General features: G+C 51.8%; 1 protein-coding gene across 2 annotated transcripts in view; it reads right to left on the bottom strand.

Moving 5' to 3' along the window:
• SLC6A17 (solute carrier family 6 member 17) overlaps positions 1-25,320 on the bottom strand; it is a gene marked incomplete at both ends in the record, with an annotated part of 31,142 nt that continues 5,822 nt past the window's right edge. Inside the window, 8 exons of one of the 2 annotated variants that reach the window (XM_082832940.1) lie at positions 1-369; positions 858-1,020; positions 2,691-2,850; positions 3,406-3,589; positions 5,873-6,065; positions 6,367-6,608; positions 22,803-22,913; positions 24,611-24,792. In XM_082832940.1, the coding sequence (XP_082689066.1) occupies positions 1-369; positions 858-1,020; positions 2,691-2,850; positions 3,406-3,589; positions 5,873-6,065; positions 6,367-6,608; positions 22,803-22,913; positions 24,611-24,792 (1,604 nt within the window). Of the gene's footprint in view, positions 370-857; positions 1,021-2,690; positions 2,851-3,405; positions 3,599-5,872; positions 6,066-6,366; positions 6,609-22,802; positions 22,914-24,610; positions 24,793-25,320 lie in introns of both variants that reach the window. The other variant, XM_082832939.1, reaches the window with a different exon arrangement.

Here is a 25,320-nt window from a genome sequence, read left to right on the forward strand (position 1 = left end):
TCACAGCTCCGACTCAGGGGTGCTGGCCAGGAGGTAGCCACTCCCATAGCGTCCATTGGGGTTGCCACTGGTCTCCAGGGGCGATGTGCTGCCGGGCCCCAGGTAGGAGCGGTGAGTGGGCATGGGGGAGGGCGCCTCACTGGGCACCTTGCTGAGGATGAAGCGGGTCTCGTCGTTCTCCTCCAGGTTGGAGATGTCCTTCATCATGCGGCCCTTCTTGTAGGACACGGAGAGGGTGTTGGAGCCGTCGGAGAGCAGGTGGAAGTGCCGCAGAACGAACACCACAGGGATGGGCAGGACAGCCACGACGATAAGCGTGATCAGGAGAGCCATGGCCCAGTTAGGGAAATACAGGTAGCGCTCGGCAGCCTAGGGGTGGACACGGGTGAGGGCTGCTGCCCGCCCTGCCGCAGCCTCACCCTCTCAGACTCCAGGACAACTTCCCCGCCGCACTCATCCTGGCCAGGCACTGGCAGAGATGGGGTTCATCAGGGGCTGCTCCTTGGGGGAGCTGGTCCCCTTGGCTAAGGGCCTGAGCCTCCCTGGGTCTCAGTTTCTGCACTTGTAAAAAGTTGGGGTGGTTCCACTCCATGGACTCCACAGGGAGAGAAAACACGGGTTAGAAAGACTGGACAAGTGCGTTCACCTTTCTGACCCTCAGTTTCCCCATCTGTGTGACAGCGATAACACCACCTCTCTCTTTGGGTTGTTGTGAAGGTTACAGATCAGCTGTGCAAAGCCTCTGGCAGGGTCTGGCACCGAGTAGTTGCCCTATAAGGGGTTATCTCTACCACCTGTGGCATTAAAGGCCTGGGAAGATGCCAATGTCCCTGGGGTTTCAGGCCCCCGCCTCTCACCTCCTCTTTGATCCAGGCGCTGTAGCCCGGGGGCGTGACCCCCAGCTGGATGATGCTGGCCGTGGTGAGCACAGCCATGCACAGCGGAGACACGAACTTCCACATGTAGAAATAGAAGCGGTAGGGCTGGAAGCCCAGCATCTCCGTCAGCTCCTGCATGAACCTGCCAAGCACAGCGCAGGGTCCAGAAATTGGCACCCCCACTATGCCGGCACATGCCCCCCAGCCACCTCCTCCAGGAAGCCTTCACTGACCAGTCCCTCCCTCCCAGGCTATTACACTCTTCGCATTCAATACATTATTCTGTGGCCCCACTGGCCTCTGAAAAGGCTCTGTTGTCCTCCTCTAACTTCCTCTGACTATGTCACGTCACACCTCACCCAGGGATATGATACAGCCCACAGGACACGCCCTGGGCAGGTGGACAGGCTCCAGAGGGCTTTGCTGGGCACCCAGCCCACCTGGTGCTGGCCTGGCTCTAGACTCCCCCTGCTGGAAGAGAGGTCAAAGTGCACATTCCTAGTGTCCAAAGGCAGAAGGCCGTCCTGACTCAGGGATGCCTAACCACTGGGCATGTGGGTGAAATTCCGGGAGGCTGGCAGGCTGTGTACATGAATGGCATTAAAAAAAATCATCTTTACCTCAGTAACACCTAGCTGAAATCTTGCATTTCTTTCTGTTATAAGTGCAAGCAACAACAGTAGTATTAAGAGTACCCAAGATGCTGTAAGCAATTGATTAAATCACAGATATTTCCCTATCACATTACAATTGAGATACCGACAAACATCATTTATGCTCATCACTGCTTTGAAGTTACCATTGTTATTAGACCCACAGCTAGATCTTGTAACTTAACGCAGTAAAAATAAAGTACACGTATATTACTGTATCACAGATTTTAAACATTATTTTGCTAATTTTCAATATAACTAGTTTCCTATATAATCTTATATATTTTATCTTGTGCATTAAAAAATAACAGTCTGAGAAGGGGTACGGGGCTTCACCAGACTGCAGAAGAGGGAGAGCCTTTCCAGCAGCATGTTCTAACCCCGGCTCACAGGGTCGCTCTCTGTCTTATCAGCCCGTTCCCTCCTACACTCTCCTAGAAGTAGATGGCTGTAGCAGGGCCTGTGAGAGTCTGATTCTGAGACCAGGTCTAGACATCGGGGTGGGTCAGGCTGAGTGGGTTAGAGGAGCCCCGGGCATTGCTGAGTGAGTGAAAGGACTTCCTGGGGACACAGATTTGTCCTGAAATGAGGAATGAGGCCAGGGGCTGACAGTGTGTATAGGTTTCCCTGAGGCTCAGGCTATGAGACCCAATCCTTTCATATTGCTGAATTCTCTTACCCCCACCCAACCCCAAACTTAGGGCCCAAACCACACATTGTCTCACACTCCTTTGTAGCTCACTCTAGAACTATGAGTCAGGCTGCTGAAGTCAATGGTTTCTTTGAGGGCAGGGGCCTCTTGTGTACCCACCAAGCGCTTAACGAGCTTGACAGAATTCTGAAGAGTTGGTACCCAGGAAAGATGCTATGGTAGTTTAAGCCCATTCAGGATGATGCCAGCGCCTGAATCCAGAAGACTCGTGTCCTCAGCCTGGCTCTCTCTCTCTCACCAGCCCAGTGGCCTTGGACAGTCGTGTCCTCTCTCTGAGACTCAGTTTCCCTAAGTGATCTGTAAGGGCACTTTCTGGCTGACATTCTGACTCTGTGATCTCCTGCGCCACTCATGAGCAGTGCTGGGAACACAGCACTCTCCAGGGAGTCATGATGGGTGGGATAGACCCCTCCTCCTGTCCCCAGCTCTCCCCCATGTCCCCCTTACTTCTTGGTTCCATAGATCCAGGCCACAGCGACGTTCTCAAGGATGACGATGATGGTGAGTGGCAGGGTGGCCGAGTAGTCATCAAACATGGTGACAAAGTAGTTTCCGGAGCGCTGGACGAACAACAGCCCCACGAAGAAGGCAAAGACACAGCAGCCCACTACAGAGAGCCGGGAGGCCGGTATGGGGCCAAAGGTGCAGGGTGGGTGGTGCCCCAGGGATCTTAGGGGCACCCAGGTCCCTCCCATCTCACCCCTCCTCACAGCAGCCCTGTATGGAGGTGGGAAGGGGGTCCAGATGCTGAGGTTCTGAGCTCCTACTCTACTAGGCAGGGAGCACCCTGGGGCTGGGAGTGACAGGGATGGAACAGGGTGCAGGCCCTGCACGGAGGAGGCCACCCCTGCTAAGACACCTCAGCAGGCCCTTGGGGAGAAGGGAAAACAAACCAAGAAAGAGGCCTATCTCCCAGCCCAGGTTTGGCACAGATTCCCAAACAGCCTTCTCCCTTCCGGCTCTGAAGTGCTCTTCTCTGGGTGGCGTAGCCAGGCTCCAGCTGTGTGCCGGGTTGGGTGGGGGGTGGGGGGGTGGAGCTTTCTAAGTATGGAGTCATGAATAACCCAGTGGGAACCCAATCTTTCTACAGTCAGAGTCACAACCTGTTCACTGTTCCCCTGGACAGCCCACAAGCCCAGTGGGGGCTGCCGGGAGAAGTTACCTGTGAACATCTCCTTGGGCACCTTGAAGGTGTCGATGATGGGCGTGGTGATGCCCGCCATGGTCCCGATCATACTGCCCAGGCCCAGGTTGATAAGCATCAGGAAGAACATGACGGACCAGAACGGGGAGGCAGGGAAGTGCGTCATGGCCTCGGTGAAGGCGATGAAGGCCAGGCCTGTGCCCTGCACGGACTGAGGGTGGGTGCGGAGGGCGGGGCTGAGTGAGGGTCCACGCCCACCTGGGGGCCCCCTGCTTCCTTATCTCTGCCCTCAGAGCTTTAGGAATATAGCTGTTCCCTCCTTCACAGAGATCCCCGCCCCCCTAAATCCTCTTGCTTTCAGCCAGTGGGTCTCAAATGTGAGTGGGCATCAGAATACCCCCCAGGGAGTAAAACATTAATTCAGGACTTCACCTGTGGGGCCTGGAATCTACGAGTTGTCCAAGGACCCCAGGTGATTCAGATGAAGATGCTCACTTTTAGAAACACACCCAGCTCAAGACTCTCCTCCTCTAAGCAATGCAGCCGCCCCCAGCTCTGAACGCCAGACTTTACCGAAGTGGTCTCAGCCTCAGCTGCCCAACGGACTCATGTTGGAGCCTTTTAAAAACACTGATGCCTGGGTCTCTCCACGAGGACAATGATTTGTTTGGCCTGGGGGTAAAGCTGGGTATCAGGGTTTTATAAAGCCCCCAGGTGACTCTGATGGGCAGCCAAGGTAGAGAACCACTGCTTTAATGCCCAGGTCCCTGCTCACAGGGAACTGACCACACACTGTCCGCTGACATCACTTCTGTGCTATCCTGTAGTGTCTGCGGACTGCGAGGGAACACCTCCCCAAACTGTGAGAGTGTAGTTCTTGTCATTTAGATGTTATCAAGATTGTATTATGTAAAAAAACTGCTACAGGGACTTCCCTGGTGGTCCAGCAGTTAAGACTGTGCTCCCAATGCAGGGGGCCCGGGTTCTATCCCTGGTCAGGGAACCAGATCCCGCATGCCACAACTAAAGATCCCTCATGTCGCAACTAAAGATCCCACACACAGCAACGAAGGTCCCACACATGGCAACAAAGATCCCACACATGGCAATGAAGATCCCGCATGCCACAACTAAGACCCTGCACAGCCAAATAAATAAATAAATGTTTTTTTAAAAAGCCTGCTACCATCCTACTTCTTTTTTTTTTTTTTTTTTTTGCGGTGCGCGGGCCTCTCACTGTTGTGGCCTCTCCCATTGCGGAGCACAGGCTCCGGACACGCAGGCTCAGCGGCCATGGCCCACAGGCCCAGCTGCTCCGCGGCATGTGGGATCTTCCGAGACCGGCGCACGAACCCGTGTCCCCTGCAACGACAGGCGGACTCTCAACCACTGCGCCACCAGGGAAGCCCTACCATCCTACTTCTATTCAGAGGACCCGGCCACGCCTGTGAGAATGGGGCAGAGTCTCAAGCAAGGGTGCCGTCCTTTATGCTGTCAGTTACCTGGGGAAGAAACCAGGGCAGGGGTGCCCAGACATGGCCCTTTCACTCTTGATCACATGGGAAGAGCTCACAGGCGACACAGTCCCTCAGCATTAGGCTGGCGCCAGTAGAATGCAGCTGACTTTTTCACGAGCACAGGGAAAGCGTCATCTTCCCTGGCTCCACGGAGAAGGGGAGGGTTGATCGAGGCTGACTGAGAGGAGCTGGCTCAGCCCCATGTGAGCTCTGGCACCAGCTGGATCCCAGGACCCCGTGGGTATGTCTCTCTCCTGTTACCCCTCCTAACAGAACAGTCACTTTGAAAGTTTCCAGCTGTGCAAACGGGGATAGAAGCAAGGTGTCCAAACTTGGGCCTGCACGTTAATGAGGGGCAGCATTGCCCTGCCCTCCCCAGGGGCTAAGGGTCACTGTGGCAGTGGGAGTGGGGCAGCTGGGGGAGGGGCAGAAGCATCAAGATTTGAACCCTGGCTCCCCTGCTTCTTAGCTGTGAGACCTCAAGCAGGCTCCCAGCTTACAGGCTGCTCGCCTGTAAAACAGGAGACAACGTTAATACTCGGCTCACGGCTCTGTCACGAGGGCCCAGGGGATAGACAGCAAAGGGCAGACGCTAATGTAAACACTTTCTTTCTTTCTGCGTGCTGTGTCCAAGGCACTGTTCCAAACGCATTACACATGGCAGAGACGGGTGCGCAGGAAACTCATTCAAGACACGTGAAAGCCGTCCCCATTCCCGTTGATTTCTGGGAATTGTGCACCTGCCTCGTCTTCTCAGAGAGACTCAGCCTACCTCAGGGCAGGGGTTTTGGCCAACACCTTCCCTCTGTGCTTCTCTGGGCACATAGTAGGTCCTCACTTATCAAGTAAAAAAATGAGTCTCTGGAGGCTTTCTGCACCCAAGCTCCAGCCACCCATGGCCTGTCTCTGGGTCTTGCACTCCCACACCTGCCTTTCTGCCCATCCTGGAAGGACAGCCTGCCCCATACCTTGTCCAGCTCATCCTCCAGAAGGCAGGGGTCGAGGCCCAGGGCTGAGAAATGGTCCTCCTTCACGGTCTTGATGACCTTGTACATCTCCGCGTAGTCCTTAGTGGTCAGGTGAGAGAAGTTGACATGAGGAGGGATGAGGGCCCGGCTCAGGACGTCGGTGTTGAGGTACCCCAGGATCTTCTCGGCATTCCTGCAGCACAAAGGGAAGGGTAAAGTCAAAAGTTTTAAAACAAAAAAAATTGAAAAAAAGGTAAAAAAAAAAAAGTTCAGGTAAAAAGGCAGGACTGGGCACCATCCTGGGGGTACCTCCTAGACACCCAGGCAGGATGCCATGGGCATCAACGGAGACATCTCTGAAGCTGTCCCTGTGGTCCAGGGCTGGGGACAGAGAGCTCCTCTGATCTCCATTGCCCAGCGCGGGTGGAGGGGGACTCTCCCAGGGGAAGGTAGACGGCGAGAGAAAAGGACAGGAGGAGAAAGGGGCCACCTACTCGACCACACACTTCTCGTTCATGATGTTGGCCTTGAAGCCCAGCACAGCGAACACCACGAGGGTGGCCAGCACCGAGGTGAAGAAGTTGATGAAGGACACCAGGGCGGCGTCGAAGTGGCAGTTGTTGTCCTGTTTGTTGTAGCTGGAGAAGGCGATGACACCCCCAAAGCCTAGCCCCAGGGCGAAGAAGACCTGTGTGGCTGCCTCCCGCCACACCTGGGGGTCCAGCATCTTGTCCAGCTGTGGTGGGGGAGGGGCGACCATGGCAGGGGAAGAAAAGAGACACAGAGATCATGGCTTAGGGAGTTCCCTGGCGGTCCAGTGGTTAGGACTCAGTGTTTTCACTGCCGTGGCCCAGGCGTAAACCCTGGCCGGGGAACTAAGGATCCTACAAGCAGGCAGCGCAGCCAAAAAAAAAAGATAACGGCTTTATTCTCGTGCAGTGGAATTCCCACCACACCCCAATTCCTCAGCCTCACGGAGTCCAGAGGCAGCGTGGCACAGTGGTAAAGAACTACGTGCGGCCTGGGTAATTCCTCTAACACCCCCTGAGCCTCAGGTCTCCTATGGGTAAAACACAGATAGCAAGAGCATCAGGAATCTAAAAAATACAACAAAGTAGTGACTATAACAAAAAAGAAACAGACTCACAGGTATACGGAGAACAAACTAGAGGTAATCAGTGGGGAGAAGGAAGGGGGGGCAAATAGGGGGAGGGGATTACGAGGTACAAACTATTGTTTATCAAATAAGCTACAGGGATATATTGTACATCACAGGGAATATAGCCAATATTTTATAATAACTATAAATGGAGTATAACCTTTAAACACTGTGAATCACTGTACTGTATACCTGTAACATATAATATTGTATATCAACTATACTTCAATTAAAAAAAAGAGTATCAGTTTCAGATGATTGTTGTGAGCCAGGTAAGATAAAATAAACGCTACATGCTTACATAGTAAGTTTTCGGTTAATTTTAACTGCTATCGTTGCTTACCATGGAGCTATCATACCAAGGAACATCTTCAAGGCCATCAGGAATGATGTGTAGGGCAAACTCTAGGGAGTGACATTCACTTAGACTATAGTGTGAATGGTGCCTCCTGGAGTCGGGCAGTATACAGCCTGCACAACTGTACAAGACAACTCCGCCACCTCAAACCATGAAAAGAGATACCAACCTCTCCCTCCTGCCCACCCAAACTCCCTTTTCCAAAAAAGAAAAAAACCTTAAGTTCATTCATATACATCTACAGGCCCTAGATCACAGAAGAATCACCCCCAACCCACCCAGCTTGAAGCACAGAACCCAGACACTTCCTGGAGAGGGGAGCCCCGACCTGACCTGTCCATCTGCCTTCAGACCCAACAGGCGCGCCAGGATGTCCACAGTATCTAGATGGCTTGGGGCAATTTCTAAACGCGTTTCAGGTCTGTTTTCCTTTTACTGTTTGTTCCTCAATGCAGGGACTAGGGCTTGGGCCCAGCGTAGGGTTTTAGAGTCAGAAAGACCCAGGTCTAAGTCTGACTCCCTCTTTAAATAGCTGAGAAGGCTTAGACAGGTGATAGTGCCTGTTTTATGAGCCTCCTGAAAAATGGGAATAATAACAAAGTCTCCCTCCAAAAATGATTCTGAGGACCAAATGTACAGTCTCAAGTAATGCCTGGCTCATAGGAGCATTTAATCCTGCCTCTGACCTGGTCAGGACAGAGGTGGGTTTTGGGTTCTTTGGGGGTTTTTTTTGTTTGTATTTTTTGGTGGGGGAAGGAATTGTTATCTACATCTAGAAGAGTAAACTAAGACCCAAAGGGGAAATAACTCACTCGAAGTACTGGAGCCAGCCAGCTGGGGCAGAGGAGTTACTAAAACACAGATCGGCTGACATCGGGCCATGGCGCCCTCCTGGCACCATCTCCTGACTCAGCTGGTCTGCCGCTATACTCCTCAGACCACTTTCCCTTTGGACCTTTGCTGCTGAGGTGGACCCAAGTGACTTCACTCCAAACAGAGGAGGGAGGCAAGGAGCGAACTAGAGAGTCTACTACTCACCCTGTGGGCACAAGCCCCAAGTGGTCCTGGCCCAGTTGCCCCTTACTGCATGCCTATAAGAGAGTCTGTTCCTTGTGTGTACAGTAAAGTGATGGGCTTAGGGTCCATCCAGCTCTAATATTTCAGTCCTAACATCTAGGACAGAGGCCCACCATCTCAGCAGCTTCCCAGGCGTGTCTGAGCACCAGGAGTCACTGCCCAGCTGAGAAGGCGTTGGCAAGCTTGGAGGCTGGCAGAGCGACGGGCTAGGGGAGGAGGAGGGAGATGCATTCCAGGGGAGATTACAGTCCCTCAGTCCACACAAAATAGGTAAAGCCATCTCTGGCCCACCAAGAAAGCCCCGAGCCCAGACCTTACGGAGCCAAGAGCCCCTTGTCATTCATGAGGAGGTGACACCCTCCCACCCCCTCCCCCTCGCTGTACACTCAACAGCTGTAACGTGTGGGGTGGGCTCCCTGTGGATACGACATGCAGCCACTCGTCCATCAAACCCTGAGCACCTACTGTGGGCCAGGCCTGGTACTGGGTGGTGGGGAGCCACGAGGAGCAATAGGAGGCAAGGTCCCAGCTCGCGTGGAGCTGACATTCTGGTTGGAGAGATGGACATTGGTCAAATGACCCCATAAATAGATGCTAAGTTGCAAAAGTGACAAGGGCTGGGAAAGCCAGGTACCTAACGCTGGGAGATCCTGTGATAGGGGGATTTGAGTGAGTTAGGAGGTCAGGGAAGGCTTCCCGAGGAAGGAATCTTTGAGCTGCCCTTGCTAAAGGGAGGGAAGAGCATTCAGGCAGAGGGAACAGTGTGTGCCGAGGCCCTGAGGGGGGACGGAGGAGGACACCCTCCTCGCACGGGGAGCTATGTGTGTAGGGAAGCAGAGAGGACAAGGCAGGAGTGGCACAGGCAAGGCTGGGAGAGTCAGAGGAGTCACAGCAAAGGCCCGTAAGGATCCTTGTCTTGATCCTAAAAAGGCACTTAACCAGGGAAAGCACGAAGGGGTGTGAAGGAGGAGGGAAACAATCGGATGGGCATTTCTTAAAGAAACCAGTGGATGCAGCAGATCTGCGAGGAAGCACATCCTGGGATTCAGGTGGGAGGTCATGGTGGCGTTGCCTAGGGTCAGGGTGGTGAAGACAGAGAGGGTATAGCAGGAAAAAACAAGTCTACCTTAGTGACGGACTGGAGATGGGGGGCGCTGGAAGGGGAGATGCCAGGGTGACGGCCACAGCTCTGGCCTGCAGACCTGAGTGGGTGGATGTGGAAACAGCGGAAGAGGGGTCAGTGTCAATGGGGTTAGAACAGGGAAGATCAAAGCATCCCTTCTAGAAATGCTGAGTTTAATGCGTCCGTAATGTAAGGTGGATAGCTAGTGGGAAGCAGCCGCATAGCACAGGGAGATCAGCTCTGTGCTTTGTGACCGCCTGGAGGGGTGGGATAGGGAGGGTGGGAGGGAGACGCAAGAGGGAGGGGATATGGGGATATGTGTATATGTATAGCTGATTCACTTTGTTATAAAGCAGAAACTAACACACCATTGTAAAGCAATTATACTCCAATAAAGATGTAAAAAAAAAAAAGATATCTACAAGGAGATGTCAAGCCAGTAGTTAGACAAATGAGTTTGGAATTTCGAGGACAGCGCTGAGGTGGAGGTATAAAGTGTGCGTAGCAGGTGTACAGGCAGTGATTGCCCTGAGGCTGTGGATAGAGTGAGAAGAGGCAAGAGCCTGGGGCAAGTCAACATCTGCAAGTTTAAAGCAGGGAAGAGGATCTTACAGGGAGGGAGAGGAGGCCGGAGGAAAAGCAGGAGAGGGCTGGATCACGGAGGCCATGGGAAGAAAGGCCGCCAGGGAGGAGCGGGAACCCCTGCTATGGAGTGAAAGATGCTACAGCCACGAGGTCATGGGTGAGCTTAGTCGGAGCTGTACAGGGAGCAATGGGGCCAGAAGACAGAGAGGAATGAGGAGAGTTGAGAAGCAGAGGGGAGGAAATGGCGGACACTCTGGAGAAGCTAGGCTTGGAATGAAAGGCAGGGCAGTATCGGGGGAGGGCTACGAAATCTGGAGCGTTGGTTTTTGATTTGTTGTCTCGTTTTTGTTTTTAATGCAGTGACTTGACGATACCTAAAGCTGATGGAGGGCAGCAGACCTAGAGGAGGGAAGAGGAGCTATCTGCCATAGGGGACCCTTGAGCTGCTCCCCTGGGAGACGACAGAAGGAGGACAGGATGGGGCAGCTGTGGGCAGGGCTGTATACATATTCTGTTTCTGTCTCTGCCATCTAAGGGAGTTTTCGTCTTGGTGGCTTCTGTTTTCCCCATAAAGCAGGAAGCAAAATCAACTGTTGGGGGTAAGGTGCACTGGGAGGAGAGGCCAGAAGGTTCAGACAGTGGAAGGGGTTGAAAATGTTCACCATGGAACACAGGAGAGAAAGATGGCCAGAGAAATGGCGCAGGGTCATTCCACACTGTTGAGGGCCCGCTTGCAGTGTCATCTTCTTTACAAAAGTGGTACAGACCTGCATCTCCTCATCTAAAAGCCTTGGGACCAGACTGGTTTTGGAAACCAGTTTTGTTTCCAATTTTATCGTCGAAAGGTAATATGGTGCATGTGCCACATAATTACATAACACCCCCCATGGGGTCTGGGGCAGCACCCTGTAATCAGACACATTAGTATTTCTGCAGCAGAATATGAATATTCACACCAAGTGAATCGATAAAGACTATAAATAGTCTCACATCTGTTCAGGTCATTTTGTCGCCAAATGAGTTCTGGGAGAAAGAAAAAAATTTTTTTTTGTTTTTCAGGGCTATTTGGATTTTGGAACTGTGCATAAAGAAATAGGCACCTATACATGCTCCTAATAGAAATCTGGAGATTATTTTAAAAGGGAGAACAAAATAATCATAGTTCCACTGGGAAAGGACTTCTGTACCTCCCTTCTCCTGGGTGGGTTTTTGTGTTTTTTTAAATGATCCTCTCAGAAGGTTCCAGAAATGGGTGGATTACTTATGTCTGGAAGGCGTGCTGATATTCACTGAAGTTCACGGATGTCAGTCATGACAGTCCTACCAATCCGCTGGAACCTCAGGCTAGAAACCTGGACCTAGTGGGAGGGCTCTGGGTAGTTTGCAGAGTTCCAACTAGGAGGAAGCATAAGATTTTGTGAAAAAGGGCCGGTTGAAACGGGCACAGCGCTGGCAACGTCGTTTGCATGTTGAAACATCTTTCATGGTTCCCCCGCTGCCTGCTGGAAAATGTTTTTCCATTCTGTGTTCTGAACATCCTAACCACTCTTCAAAAGCACCGTGGTCTTATACTTCTGGCCTTTGCCCAGGCTGTTCCCTCTGCCTGGAATTCCCTTCCACCTACTCACTTTCTGGTGAACTCCTATTTATTTCTCAAAACCCAGCACAAATATCACCTGCTCTTTGAAGCTTTTCCTGACTGCCTCTGGCAGAGCTACTCGTGGTCCCTGGACTCTCACAGTTCTTGTCCATACCCGCGTTTCAGGTTTATGTGTCTGTCTTCCTTTCCACACTTGGTGCTTGTTAGGGGTGGAGCGCATCTCCTGTTCATCTTTGTGTGAGCAGTGCCTGGCACATAGGAGAGGAGGAAAGAGTGGGGGGCAAGAGAGAGACAGACAAAGGCTGACCTGTGTCCTCGAGGTGAGCTGATCAGGAAGGACCACGCCAGGGGCTATGAAGTTGTATAAGCCTTTTTGTGCTAAGATGCAGTCTTCTTGGACAGGAAGATCCTTAGGACTTTAAACTTCTACTTTCTAAAACAAGCCTATTTCAATGCTGGCTTCCTTTCCATCTCCTTTCCTTCTCTTCTCTCTCTCTCTCTCTCTCTCTCTCTCTCTCTCTCTCATCTTGAAGTAATTATTTCCTTTCTGATCTATGTCAGTCATTACCAAAGTTTTTACAGAAAGGTCTGGGCCGTTTATGAGACTCAAACACATGTCATCGTTAGGATTTTCACCACTTCCTAAGCCTAAAACTAAGATGTGGATAATTCCTAGGCCCAGGCACCATCAGGGCCCATTTCGTAAATGGAGGCGGCCACTTCAGGGAGGACACCATAATCCCAAACTGTGCCATGAGAGCTGACCCTACAGCATGCGGGATTTCTCAGAGGACAGGGTAGGATTGCCTTACATGCAATGATTTTGGACGGAAACAAAAACTGGTTTTTGTTGTATGTTAAGATGGTATTTAATTGCTGTTATTTCAAAAACTGTTTTTTGTTGTATGTTAAGATGGTATTTAATTGCTGTTATTTTTCCACTTTTAAGAATTGTAGAACATTGATTACAAAATGTACAAAAGCGGAGAGGATAGTGTTATGAACCCCCATGTACCCACCACCCAGCTTCAACAATTATCAACACACGGCTAATCTTGCTTCCTCTATATCCCCACCCTTCCCCCCACCCACCTCTAGATTATTTTGAAGTGAGTTGATGGATCCAAATCTGACATTAATAAGCCCCCAGGAAAGCAGCTGAGAGGGCCAAAGCTTGGCCTTCGTGTGAATGGTCACTGGGCATCCCCCCTTCCAGCCTGCAGTGTGGAGGGGCACTCTTGCCGGTGGAGAGGACCGGAAGCCCAGTGCACATCTGGGGGAAAAGAGAGTCAGGCACCTTCAGGACTGGACGCCTGTGTTCCCTGAATTTAAAGGGGCTCTTTGAGGATTTCATGGATGATAGTGCCTGATCTCAACAAGGTCCTGATCATAGTGTCAACAGAGGATGAACCCAAGACCAGACCTCAGGAAACCCAGTGTCCTTTCTGGACATCAGGATGTGACCACAAGAAAAGAGGTGGGAAATGGGCTTTCCCCACTGAAAATAAGGCTCAAACCTGCCTCAGGGTGCCCACCCTGAAACAGAGCAACGGCGTCCTGCCTTCCCTTGGCACACGGCTGAGTCACTTCCTCACGCGGGGAGCAAGGTGTTCCACGGCATTTGACTCAGCAGCATGAAGATGCTTTTCGAATCGCCAAGCAGCTGCTGCGCCCTAGCCCGGGCTGGTGCGTGACAGGAGCGCACGTCGCCCTTGCTTCTCAGCACAGACGGGCCCGCAGACGCCAGATGGCACTGGGGCACCTGGTTCCCACTGCCCAAGAGCGGTGTCACCTTCATGACGGAGAAGAAAACTAGCTAATGCTCACCATGCACTCCCCGCACCCCGAGACAGTCCTATATGCGCTCCTGACGGTGCGGTGAGGGAGCTGCCGTGGTTCACCCCATCTTGCAGCTGAGGAAACTGAGGCCACAAGAAGCCAAGGAACTTGTCCTCCCACGACTGAGTGATGAGCTGGGATCTGAGCCAGACTGTCCAGCTCCAGAGCCCACCACTGGGAACAAGGCTGGGCTGCCCTCACCGCCCTGCTCAGAAGCCTTACGCTAGGTGCGGGGGTCACGGAGTTCCTCCACTAACCGCTACACCTGGGCCTTTGCGGGGACCCCACTTCTCCTGTCTGAGGGTGAACGCACACCCCTGACCCTGCGGCCTGTCCTCACCGGGCAGGACCACTCACTCGTCTAGACCCCAGAGGCCGCAGAGAAGATGCCCGCAGCTCCCACGCGGCTCAGGTTGTGCCAGGCCCCGCCCCTGAAAAACTGCTGCGGCTTCCATCTTACTGATTATAGGTTACGTGGTTTAAAACTCAAAAGGCATAAAAGGGTCTCCTTTTTCTCACCCCTGTATTCCAGATACTCAGTTCCTCTTCCCTAGATGTAACCACAGTACCAGTCTCTTCCCTACCCTTCTAGTGATATTTTATGTGTATTCCAGCAATATAGATATATGCACGCACACACACACACATATACCCATGCACACACACACAGGTCACACACGTGCATATCTACGTGTGTGTGTGTTCCTCCCTGTTTCTTCCCTACTGTGCACCAGAGATGTCGCTCCCAGCCTTAACACTCCCTCATCCTGCTGAGTTGGGAACCCACAGGGTTCCGGGGCTCCTGGTAAGCTGCCCCCCCCGGCCCCTGCCCACTCATAGCCTCGTCCTCACAGTTGGCTTAAGGGACCACCAGGCCAGGTCCTCAGTCCCAGGGCCCAGTTTAGCTCCGCTGCTGCAAGATGTCCACGACTCCAGGGGTCATCCTTCATCTGGCCTTCATCCCGGGAGGGCCAGGTGTGTCCCCTGCTCTGGCTCAAGTCTCTGCGCCACTGCCCACAACTGCCTGCACCCTACCACTGGGCCCTGTTATCAGCACAATGCCCATTACTACAGCGCATCCAGTTCTCTTCACCTTCTTGCTGTGACTCAGCAGCTCTCCATCCTGGCTACACATTAGAATCACCTGGGGCCCTCTGACACTCTACTGCCATCTGGACACCACACCCAGCGATCCTGATTAACGAGTCCGATTGCTGGATTCCCATGAGTCGAGGGTGGGCCTGAGCACTGGTAGTTTTTCCTGGTCCTTACAGCTCCCAGGGGAGCCTGATGTGCAGGGAAGGGCTGAGCAAGGGGCCCTGAGGCCAAGGCGGGCCCTGCAGCCTCTCAGGGGGAAGGCTGTTTTCTTGCACACTTAGGAGCACTGGGTCTGAGTGGACAAAGTGCTGTCCGCTCTCCCGGCCGCTCCCCACATTCCACTGCACACTGTCGCTCTTCCCAACACTACTGCTGCTGTCATCTAAGTGATTTCAATATCTCCATCAATGTCCCCTCCAACAATCTGCCTCTGGGTTCCTTTTCTTCCTCCCTTCTGACACAGGAGCAAAGGGGGCAGGGCACAACCTTTAGAAGAATGACAGAGCTGTTGAGGATACAACAAAAACTGGTTAGAATTAGGCCCAGGATGGCGGAAGATTCGACTTCCAGTGGACTTTGAGCCTCATGATACATTCATGTCATAGATTAGCTACATGACACACCCACAGGCGCCAGGACAGTTCCCAGGCCAAGCATAAAAGGCCAAAAGGTGGGTGATGGCCCAGTTCCTGGAAATCCCCGCCCCTTTCCCAAAATAGTTGGAATAATCCTCCCACACCTTAGCCTATGAAATTACCCAGACCATAAAAACTACCCACCTCACCCCTCGGGGCCTCCTGAGACCCACTGTGTACCTCAGTAAACCTCCTTTCACTTTACGATGGCTCGCTCTTGAATTCTTTCCTGCGTGAAGTCAAGGACCCTCCCTTGGCAGCCCATCCCAGGGACTCACCCGAGACCTGGGCCATGACCATCCTCTCAGGCCCCATTTTCCTGCAACACTTCCAGTACTCTTTGTCCTCCCCCACTCCTATGGTCATGCCATGGCCTTTGTCATGACCACTTGCTGTGCTCCAATTAAACCTCAGTTTTTAAGGGTCCCATACTCCAAAGCACCCCATCTTTCCAGCTCACCTCTAGTATCTAAACTCTAAAAACTCTTCAGCCCTGCTGGGACCTCCAATCCTTTGGCCTACCTCCATTTCACTGCCCCTCACCCTGTTTGTATCCTAACTTTCCTTCGTCACTGGCTTAGTCAACGTCCATCCTTCTCGTCACTCCTTGCTTACACTCATCTCCCCTGCCATCTCTCCATTGACATCGCTTGATAAGCTCCTGACCCTGGGGATGACCAACCCCCCATCTACTCTGGGCCTGCCCCCAAGCAGCAAGTGTAGCTGGACACAGCGCACCCCTTGGGCCCAGGACACATGGGACCTTGAACTAATTACTTAACTTCTCTGTGCTTCAGTTTCCCCATGTGGAAAACGGTGATAATAATAATACTTCTAGAATTGTCATGAGTTTAAATGAGTTAACATACGTAAGGTGCCTCACATGGTAAGCACTGACTGCTGGAAAACATGTGATTGTTCTAAGTGTCTCACTGATGGTGAGAACAGCCTGCCTTCAGAGATGGTAAAATATGAAGAACTGTCCACCGTGGAACTGGAACCACGCTGGCTGCCTTCCCTGCTCCCCCGACCCCTGACCTCCAGCTCCTGTCCCCTCCACCCCCGTGTGCATGCATCCCCATCTCGCCACAATTACGTCACACTCACCCCTCCTTAGGCCTCCAACCCCTCCCCCACCATCCCTACTCTCAGCTGATGACCTTGCTGCCTACTTTACAGCGAAAAATGACCCAATGAGAAGAGAGCTCCCACAGTGAGAATATCCTCGCCATGGCTTCTCAGCTGCCAGCATGTGTGCCACAGGCTGGCCCATCCCTCCTGCTCCTACGGGGACCGTGTGTGCTCCAAGCTAAGCCCAACTCCTCCACCTGGGCACTGGGTCCCATCTCTCCTGCTTATTCAAGGACTTTGCTTCCCTCCTCTCCTATAGCATCAATTTCCCTCTCTTTTTTGGATTTTTTTAAAAAACTGTACAGTTCAATGGCTTTTAGTATATCACAGAGTTGCACAACGTTCCCACAATCAATTTTGGAACATCTTCATCACCCCAAAACGAAAGCCCATACCGTTAACGGTTACTCCCCATTTCTCCCCCAACCTCCCCACAAGCGACCACTAATCTGTTTTCTGTCTTTACAGAATCACCTATTCTGGACACTTTATATAAACAGAATCACACAATATGTGGTCTTTTGTGACTGGTTTCTTTCTCTCAGCATAATGTCTTCAAGGATGAATTCATCCATATTGTAGTACGTACTTCGTTCCTTTGTATGGCCAGCTAATATTCCATCGTATGAACACACTACCTTTTATTTTTCCATTCATCAGTTGATGGACATTTGAGTTGTGTCTACTTTGGGCCCTTATGAACAATGCTGCTATGAACGCTTGCGCACAAATTTTTGAACATATGTTTTCAGTTCTCTTGGATGTGCGCCTAGGAGTGGAGTTGCCGGGTCATACACTAACTCTGTGTAACCTTTTGAGGAACTGCGAGGCTGTTCCAAAGCGGCTGCACCATTTTACATTCCCACAAGCAACGTATGATGGATTATTTTTATCATGATATAAAATTCTTAAATAACACCTTTGATCCCATGGTCCTCTCTGGTTACCACCCCATTTCCTGTTCCTCTGCTCCCCTTACAGCAAAACTCCTGAAAATCAGTGGTCTTTATTGCTCGCCTCCAGTTCCTCCCCTCCCATTTTCCCTTGAACCCACTGTTACTAGACTTTGTCCCTAGCATGCCACCGAAACAGCTCTTGCTGAGGTGCCAGTGACCCCCCTGCTGCCAAGCACATTGGCCATTTCTCAGTCCTCATCACTGACCCCTCGGAAGCTTTGGACTTGGCTGACCATTCCCTCCTTCTTACAGCACTTTCTCCACTTGGCCTCCGGGATGGACCTCTCTATCTCTCCCTATCTCTCTCATTTCTCCTCCGCCCTCATTGGCGATCTCTCCCCCAACCTCTGAACACTGGGACCCCAGTGTTCAGTGTTTAGTCCTCTTCTCTATGTTCACTATGTGATTGTAGCCAGTCCACGACTTTAAATTCTCAGACTCCCAAATTTATACTTCCACGTGACCTCCAGACTCATCTATCCAACCACCTACTCAGCTTCTCCACTTGGATATCTCTTGGATGTTTTAGACCCGCCACGTTCAAATCAGTACTCTTGGTCTTCCTCACCAAACCTGTTCCCCCCAACCACATCCTCCTGGTTGCTCAGGCAAAAGGCCTTGCAGTCACCCTTGTCACCCTCTCTCTCACATCTCACATCCAATTCAGCAGCAAATCCTGTTGACTCTGCTTTCTGAATATAGCCTCAATCTGACCACTTCTCATCACTTCCATTGACATCACCTGGGCTCCAGCCAGTCACCTCCCACCTGGATGGATTCTAGCACCTGGATGGAGGCTTCTCCCTAGTCTACCCTTGCTCCCTCAGACTCTCAGTGGCAACCAGAGTGATCCTCAGAAGACGGAAGTCAGATCATGTCACTCCTCTGCTCAGAACTGTCCAGTGGCCCCCATTTCACCCCAAGGAAACACCAGAGTCCTTACCTGGCCTACAGGACCCTCCTGCTCTGGCTCCCCATTGGCCCCGTGGCCACAGGTCCTATCTTTCTCCCCTCCCACTCCAGCCACAACAGCCTCTTTGAGAATGACAGACACGTACAAACTTAAGGGCTCTTCATTTATTGTTCTCTCTGTTTAGAATGGGATACTATCCAACTATCCACATGGCCTGCCCCCTCACCTCCATCGAGTCTCCACTCAAATATCACTTTCTCGGGGAGGCCTTCCTTGAGCACACTAGTAAGCAACACTCTCCCCAGTGCTCCGAATCCTTCTTTCTCTGCTTTATTTTTCTCCTTAGTAACACCATCCAACAACTCCTTTGTCTTACATTATCTGTCTCCTTTTACTAAAATATAAGCTCCAACACGGCCAGGAAGTTTATCTGCTGGATCCCAGAACCCACAACAGTGCCAGAACATAACAGGAATTCAATGAACCTTTATTGAATGAAGAAATAAATAAATGATGGTCATTCAGGTTGTTTTCACTCTTTTGCTACTAAAACAAATGCTGCAATGACCAATATTATGCACAGATCATTTTGTTTGTGGGTGAGTACATCTGTAGGACAAATACCTAGAAGTGGAATTGCTGGGCCAAGGGACGTGAACAGTTGTAATTTTGATAAATATTCCCTGGAAGTTTCGGCGGTTACAAAATCTACCATAATCCATTTTATACCGAGCAAAGCACATGGTTAGTTGTATGGGACTCCATAGTGACTCGGGTTTTTAACTGGATGGAAAGAAGAATCCAGAAAGTAGCCCAAGGAATTCAAGAAGTTTGTTAGCCATTAACATGAGCTACTGTCCCCATCAAAAGTGCTAGTGGGGGCTTCCCTGGTGGCGCAGTGGTTGAGAGTCTGCCTGCCGATGCAGGGGACACGGTTTCGGGACACGGGTTCGTGCCCCGGTCCGGGAAGATCCCACATGCCACGGAGCGGCTGGGCCCGTGAGCCATGGCCGCTGAGCCTGCGCATCCGGAGCCTGTGCTCCGCAATGGGAGAGGCCACAACAGTGAGAGGCCCGCGTACCACAAAAAAAAAAAAAAAAGTGCTAGTGGGTCATCATGGTATCCTGGCCACACTGCATTCATCACACTTAATAACTGCTTGAAGGCATGGACTGAGAGCCCAGGTCCTCTAGCTTGGATTATTTCTGATGTTGGAAGATTTTATAGCAGGGGACATCTTCCTGGTTATTCAGCATACCCACGGAGGACCTATGCTTCTTTCAGGTGGATTCTGAGATGCCCTGGACAAAAATCTGCTTGGACTGTCCCATGGCTGCCAAATGGCATGACCCTGGTGATGTCATTTACATTTCCGTCAATATGAATGGAGCAGTGCACAGGCTGGGCAGCTGTGTGCAGTGACCCTGGCGCTCTACAGCACTATCCTAGAGCCAGGACTTGAAAAGGCTCCCGGGTTCCTCATATCTCACCAAGCCCATGCTGAAACAGTCCCAGCTCTGCAACAGTAGCCTGCCATGTATGGACAGTCAGACATTTGTGTCTGAGAGTAGGTCCACACTTCTTGCAGATGACTTGGAAGGATTTATAAACAGGAACTTCACCCCAGCCATCGCTACTGGGCCTCACCTGCCTAAAACAAATGGTGACACAGGCTGTGAAGGAGATCCCTGATGCAGGGGTTTGGCCTCTGAAGCCCTCAAGCCTCCCCTTCCCTGCTCAATACATCCCTCCAGGGTCAAGGGCAGGAGCTGCCCCACGGCACTGCTCCGTGGACAAGGTCTCAAGATGGGCCCCATAGGCTCTATCCACACCTGAAGTTCACAAGAGCTAGACGGACCAGGGACCACACCTGCTGGTTCTTGGTGACCTGGTTCCTCTAGGGCCTTCTGGATTTGTTTTAAGTTTCACCTCATGAAGACTCGGGGCCTCTGCAAATGCTAAAGTGGAACCACACTGTTTCCTGAACATCCAGGAAAAGCTTTGGGAAAGGAGTGCCCCTGCTATTCAAAGTGTACATCAACCTTTTTGCATCCACCTGACTGGCAAAAATTGCAGTGTAATACATGTGGAGCAAGTGGGACTCTCATATACAACTGGTGGGAGTGTTAATATCGATAGATGCAGCCACTTTGGAGAGCAACTCGGCCAACACCCAGTAAAACTGAAGACACGTAGACCCTTTAAGATGGCAATTCCACTCCAAAACATATACGCCCGAGAGAAATGTGTGCACATGAAGGCCTGTGTCATAATGTTTATTAGCAATGGTGAGAACTGGACACAACTTAAATGACCATCAACTAGAGAATGAATAAATAAATTTTAGTTTAGTTCCACAGTGGAATACAATACAGCCATGAAAATGGATGCACTAGACCTCCATATATCAATATAGCTAAAATCTCAAAAAAGAGTGATTAGCAAAAATAAAAGCAAGTTGCAGAAGGTTGCATATGATACAAAAAAGATTAAAAGTACGCACATAATGCTATATCTTGTTTAAGTATACACATATATGTATTACAAAATTTTAAAAGTGTATTAGCAGGTTAAACCCCAAATTCAAGATAGTCGTTATTTTAGGGAAGGGAAGAGAATGGGATGAGGGCTGGCTACGTGGGCACTTTTATGACACCTGTAATATTTTATTTCTTAAGAATGTTTATTATATTATTATATGTGTGTTTATATGTCTGAGATGTTTCACTTAAAAAAATGTTTTAAAGAGTGTCTGAATCAGAAGGGGAGCGGTATTGTGTGTGCTGGGACTGGCAACTGATCTTATGAATCGGTTCCACTGGCTTCTGAGTTACGTACCAGGCTCTCTTAGCACCACCCAGGGGACCGTTTGGAGACCTGTGTGAATCTCCATGTTTATTAACATCTCCAGAGTATATAATTTTCTCATAAAGCTCAATAAAGTATAACGGAAAGACTCAAGTGAACACATTAGACTGATCACGGTTCTAGAAATACAGTTGAATTCATTCATAAAAACCATCGGCTTTCGTCTCACGGCTGTTTTCCCCCAAAGAAACCAGGTTTGCATTTTTCTCTTCTTTGTCAGACATCACATGTTCACAACAACCCTGCCCCAGCCAAGTGGCTCAGTAGTCACACTCATGCCTCGGGAGATTCACTAAGTGCTCCATAGAGCGGACCTCCGCGCTTGTTCACGTAGAAACCTCGGATGTTACATCCAAGAACGCTGAGGGCCCTTTATGCTCTGTCCAGTGGATATGGAGGGATCTATGCCCTGCCCGTTGCTACCCACCTTCCCCAGCCCCAAACATCAGGGGCTGTTTGCAGCTGCAGAGCAGGGCCATTGGGAGGGAACAGGGATTTCAAACCCCACGAGATCTGGATTCTTCTCCCTGTGCCATTTGTATGAACCTTCTGTGTAAGCATTAATGCGTGTGTGTATGGGGGTGTGTGTGTGCGCGCACACATGAGTGAGATGGCACTACTGAGGGACAGTGTTGAGGGCCTTAAGCTGGCCTGGCAGGGTTCTGACCCTGTGCCTGTGGACTGGAGCCTCACCAGGCCCCCGATGCTGCTTACTGATCTGCTGGCATTTGGAGGTGGACTTCCCAGCCTGCCTGCTGGGGCGACTAATGTCCTTTGCTTAGGGTTACATTGAAGGGCATGCCGTTTCTGCATCTGAAATTCTCTTATTCCTCGGTGGACTGGCTCGTGCCTGCTGTGCCCGGTGGTCTGGAGGGCAACAGAGAGGCAGGGCCACCTGGTGGGCAGAGACCATGCTTAGGAAACTGGCTGTTTCCATTTTCCTAAGGAGTATAGGTGGCCACCTTCAGGACACCGTGCACCGTGGTCCTGCTCATCCCTCACTGGGCTACCGGGAGGATCTAATGAGAGATGTGGATAGCTTTGGTAAGGGTAAAAATCTCTATCCACGTGGTCTTTGATCTTTAATAAGATCGTAACCTCATTCCCCTGATTGGGGTACAAGTTGGGATTCCCAGGGAGCTTCTTCTCTTAGGCATCTCCTTGGTTCCTGCTGTCACAAATCTACTCAGTGAAACGGTGCCCTACCCCCACACCCGAGCCAGAACTGACTTCACACCATGGCCCCAAGCACGCCCAGTGCTTTTCCACACTGTCGCTCATACAGTTCCTTTGACGGCAACGTCCTACTGCCGCCCACTGAAATCCTGTCTGCTCCCTGAGGCTCGTTTCGGATATCATCTCCTCCCTGAAGCTTCTTCTGATTTCACCCATACTGATGTGGTGTCCCTGCCCTGTCCCTCTCCCTGGAACCACACGGGCAGGGCCCACGCCCGCTTCCCTGGTGCCTCCCTCCAGCGCCCACCACAGTGCCCGCCACAACAGCACGTCCTCAGGCAGTGTCAAACTGCGTGAAGCAGACGAGGCCCAGAAGAGCTGTCCGTGTTCCTGGGGAGCCCGAGACCCTTACCTTGGGAGTGAACATGTGTAGGATGCCGTCGACGGCCCCCCGCAGCAGCAGCCCCCGGACCAGGAAGCAGGCCAGCACCACGTAGGGAAAGAGGGAGCTGAAATACATCACCTGCAGAGAGGACAGGGACCCACTGTGGGCCAGGGCCCCTCCTGCAGCTGGCATCCGCCTCCCTGCTCGCAGCTGGGGTACACGCGCCTCCTCTGATGGCAGCAGAAAGCAGAGCCCCGGGACCCCTGGGCACGGGGCCAAACCCACTGCACGTCTGGCATCGAGCCAAGGCAGAAGCAGCCACACAGACGAGCTGGAGTCAGCATGGCTGTGCCTGAGGCTTGTTTCCTCCTTTCAAGGGCTGGTGGGGCTGGGCTCGCAGCCTCCGCGCCCCCAAGGGCCCCCAAGGGGGCGAGGAACCCTTTTCTCTCCCCTCTTCATTTTTTCGTATCTCATGCCTGCTGTTCTGTCCCTGACTCCAGGGGACCCCCTAAAGATCTCCCCTGTCCTTAGAGCCCCTTTGACAGAAGGCATCCAGGTTATAGGCACAGCTCCCAAGCAAAAGCATCAGAAGAAGGCCCTGCCTCTTGTGATTATAAATTAAATGCTACTTCCTAGCACATGCATTTCTTGAACATTTCTATATCTCCATGGGCCTGGCACAGAGCCTCCCACAAAGGAGATGCTTACAAAAAGTTTGCTGCACTGAAACAAACCAAGAAGGCTGCTCAGGGAGGATGGTGTAAAGGTTAAAAGCACGCAAGTCCAGAGCTAGACCACCTGAGTTCTGATCCTGACTACCATTTTCCAACCACATGACCTTGAGCTATTTATTTAACTTCGGGGTGCCTCCCTTTCCTCATATATAAAGTGGGTAAAATAACTCCTAACTCCTAAGATTGTTGTGGCCCAAATGCACTCATACAGGTGGCAGTGCCTGATCAGTGCCACGATGTGCCAGCTACTATTTTGGCCTTTGCAGACAGAAGAAGTGGTGGCTGAGACCACGCCACCTTTCCAGGGCTTAGCTTCCCTGCTCGTCAAATCCGCCAAAGAGCCTGGAGCCTCAGACAGACAGACAGCCAAGATTCTAGTTCCAGCCCTGGGGCTGACTGGCTGCCTGATCTCAGGTGAGATATTTCCCCCCACCTCTGGAACCTCAGTTTCTTCATCTGTAAAATGGGTGGATTGGGCTATAGGATCTCTAATATCTTTTCCAGCCCTGGCAGTCCACGAATACTGGTACACATGACAAAGAAGAAAGTGCCCTTATTTGAAGGGAATCTGACCTACTGGGAGAAGGTGTGTGTGTGGGGCCTGGCTGGTCTGCACCCTCAGAGGCCCCCAAAGCCCCCTTCACTCACAGCACCCACCCGTTCCCAGAGCTCATTAGTTGTAGATACATTGAGCTGTTGGTTTTCACCAAAAATCGCTGAGCAGGCTCTTCTAGGGCTCTTGCTAGGGAAGCTGAGGGGCTAGGGTCTAGCCGAATGTCCTAGCTCAGTACTCCTGGTTTTCCTTCTCTTTAAAGTCTGTGGGAGCAACCCGGAGTTATGTGAGCACGGAGGCAGCTGGGGTCAAGGCAGTGATCTTCCACAAGCCCATCCCTGGCGGGTTGTCCACAGGGAACAATACTGTGGCTATGATGCTCCCATCACCTCCTCAGAGGCCTGTGTCCTCATCCTGAGCCATCTAGAGGCCAGGCCCACCCAAAGAACCCTGCAGGGGCGACCCAGAGTTCTCCACCCCTGCCTCCCACACTTTTCTGCGGCACCCCCTCCCCCGTGTAAGTGTGGGTGCCCCCCGCAACCGCTCACCTTCCCCGAGGACTGGATGCCCTTGACGACGGCCATGCCCACGATGCCCCAGGCCACGAGGAGGCACAGGGTCATCTTCCAGTTGAGGCCCCCGCTCTCTGAGATGGAGTTGGAGATGTCCAATGCCTCTCGGTACCAGAAGTAGGTAGTGGCCGAGCTCTTCTCACACTCCGGCTCCACCACTGAAACGGCAGCAAAGGCCACAGGGCCTCGGTGGAGGGGCCTGTGGGACCACCTCCTCCACTTGACCCCCACCCAGGGCAGCAGGGAAGAATGATATCGTTCTGGGTCAGCCAGGATCTGGCAGACCCTGAGGACTCCTGGGCTCTCAAGGGGCCTGGGAGGCTTCAGGATATACTGATCTGACCGAATTCCCACTCATGGCATCCCCCTGCCCACATCCATCCATGGAGGGCAGGAAGGATTAGGCAGAACTGGCCTCAAGTTCCTTGGGAACGGTTCTGAGCGAGGAGCTGGAGACCTGCATTCTCGTCCTTGATCCCTGGTTAAATCAGTGGTGTGACCATGGGAAAGTTGTTTCTGGGCCTCAGTTTACCCATCTGTGGGTGGGATAAGTCAGCCAGCCCTTTAGGGGACTGGCATGCAAATTAAGGTTGTTTCCAGATAGGATGGTATTAGAGTAACCTAGGGTAGTTAATAATAACTAAACGAAAGTCCCAGTCCCCGGAGTTATACCTACACTCACTATT

The sequence above is a fragment of the Leucopleurus acutus genome, assembly GCF_964270905.1.
Source record: "Leucopleurus acutus genome assembly, chromosome: 2".
Taxonomy (NCBI): Eukaryota; Metazoa; Chordata; class Mammalia; order Artiodactyla; family Delphinidae; genus Leucopleurus; species Leucopleurus acutus.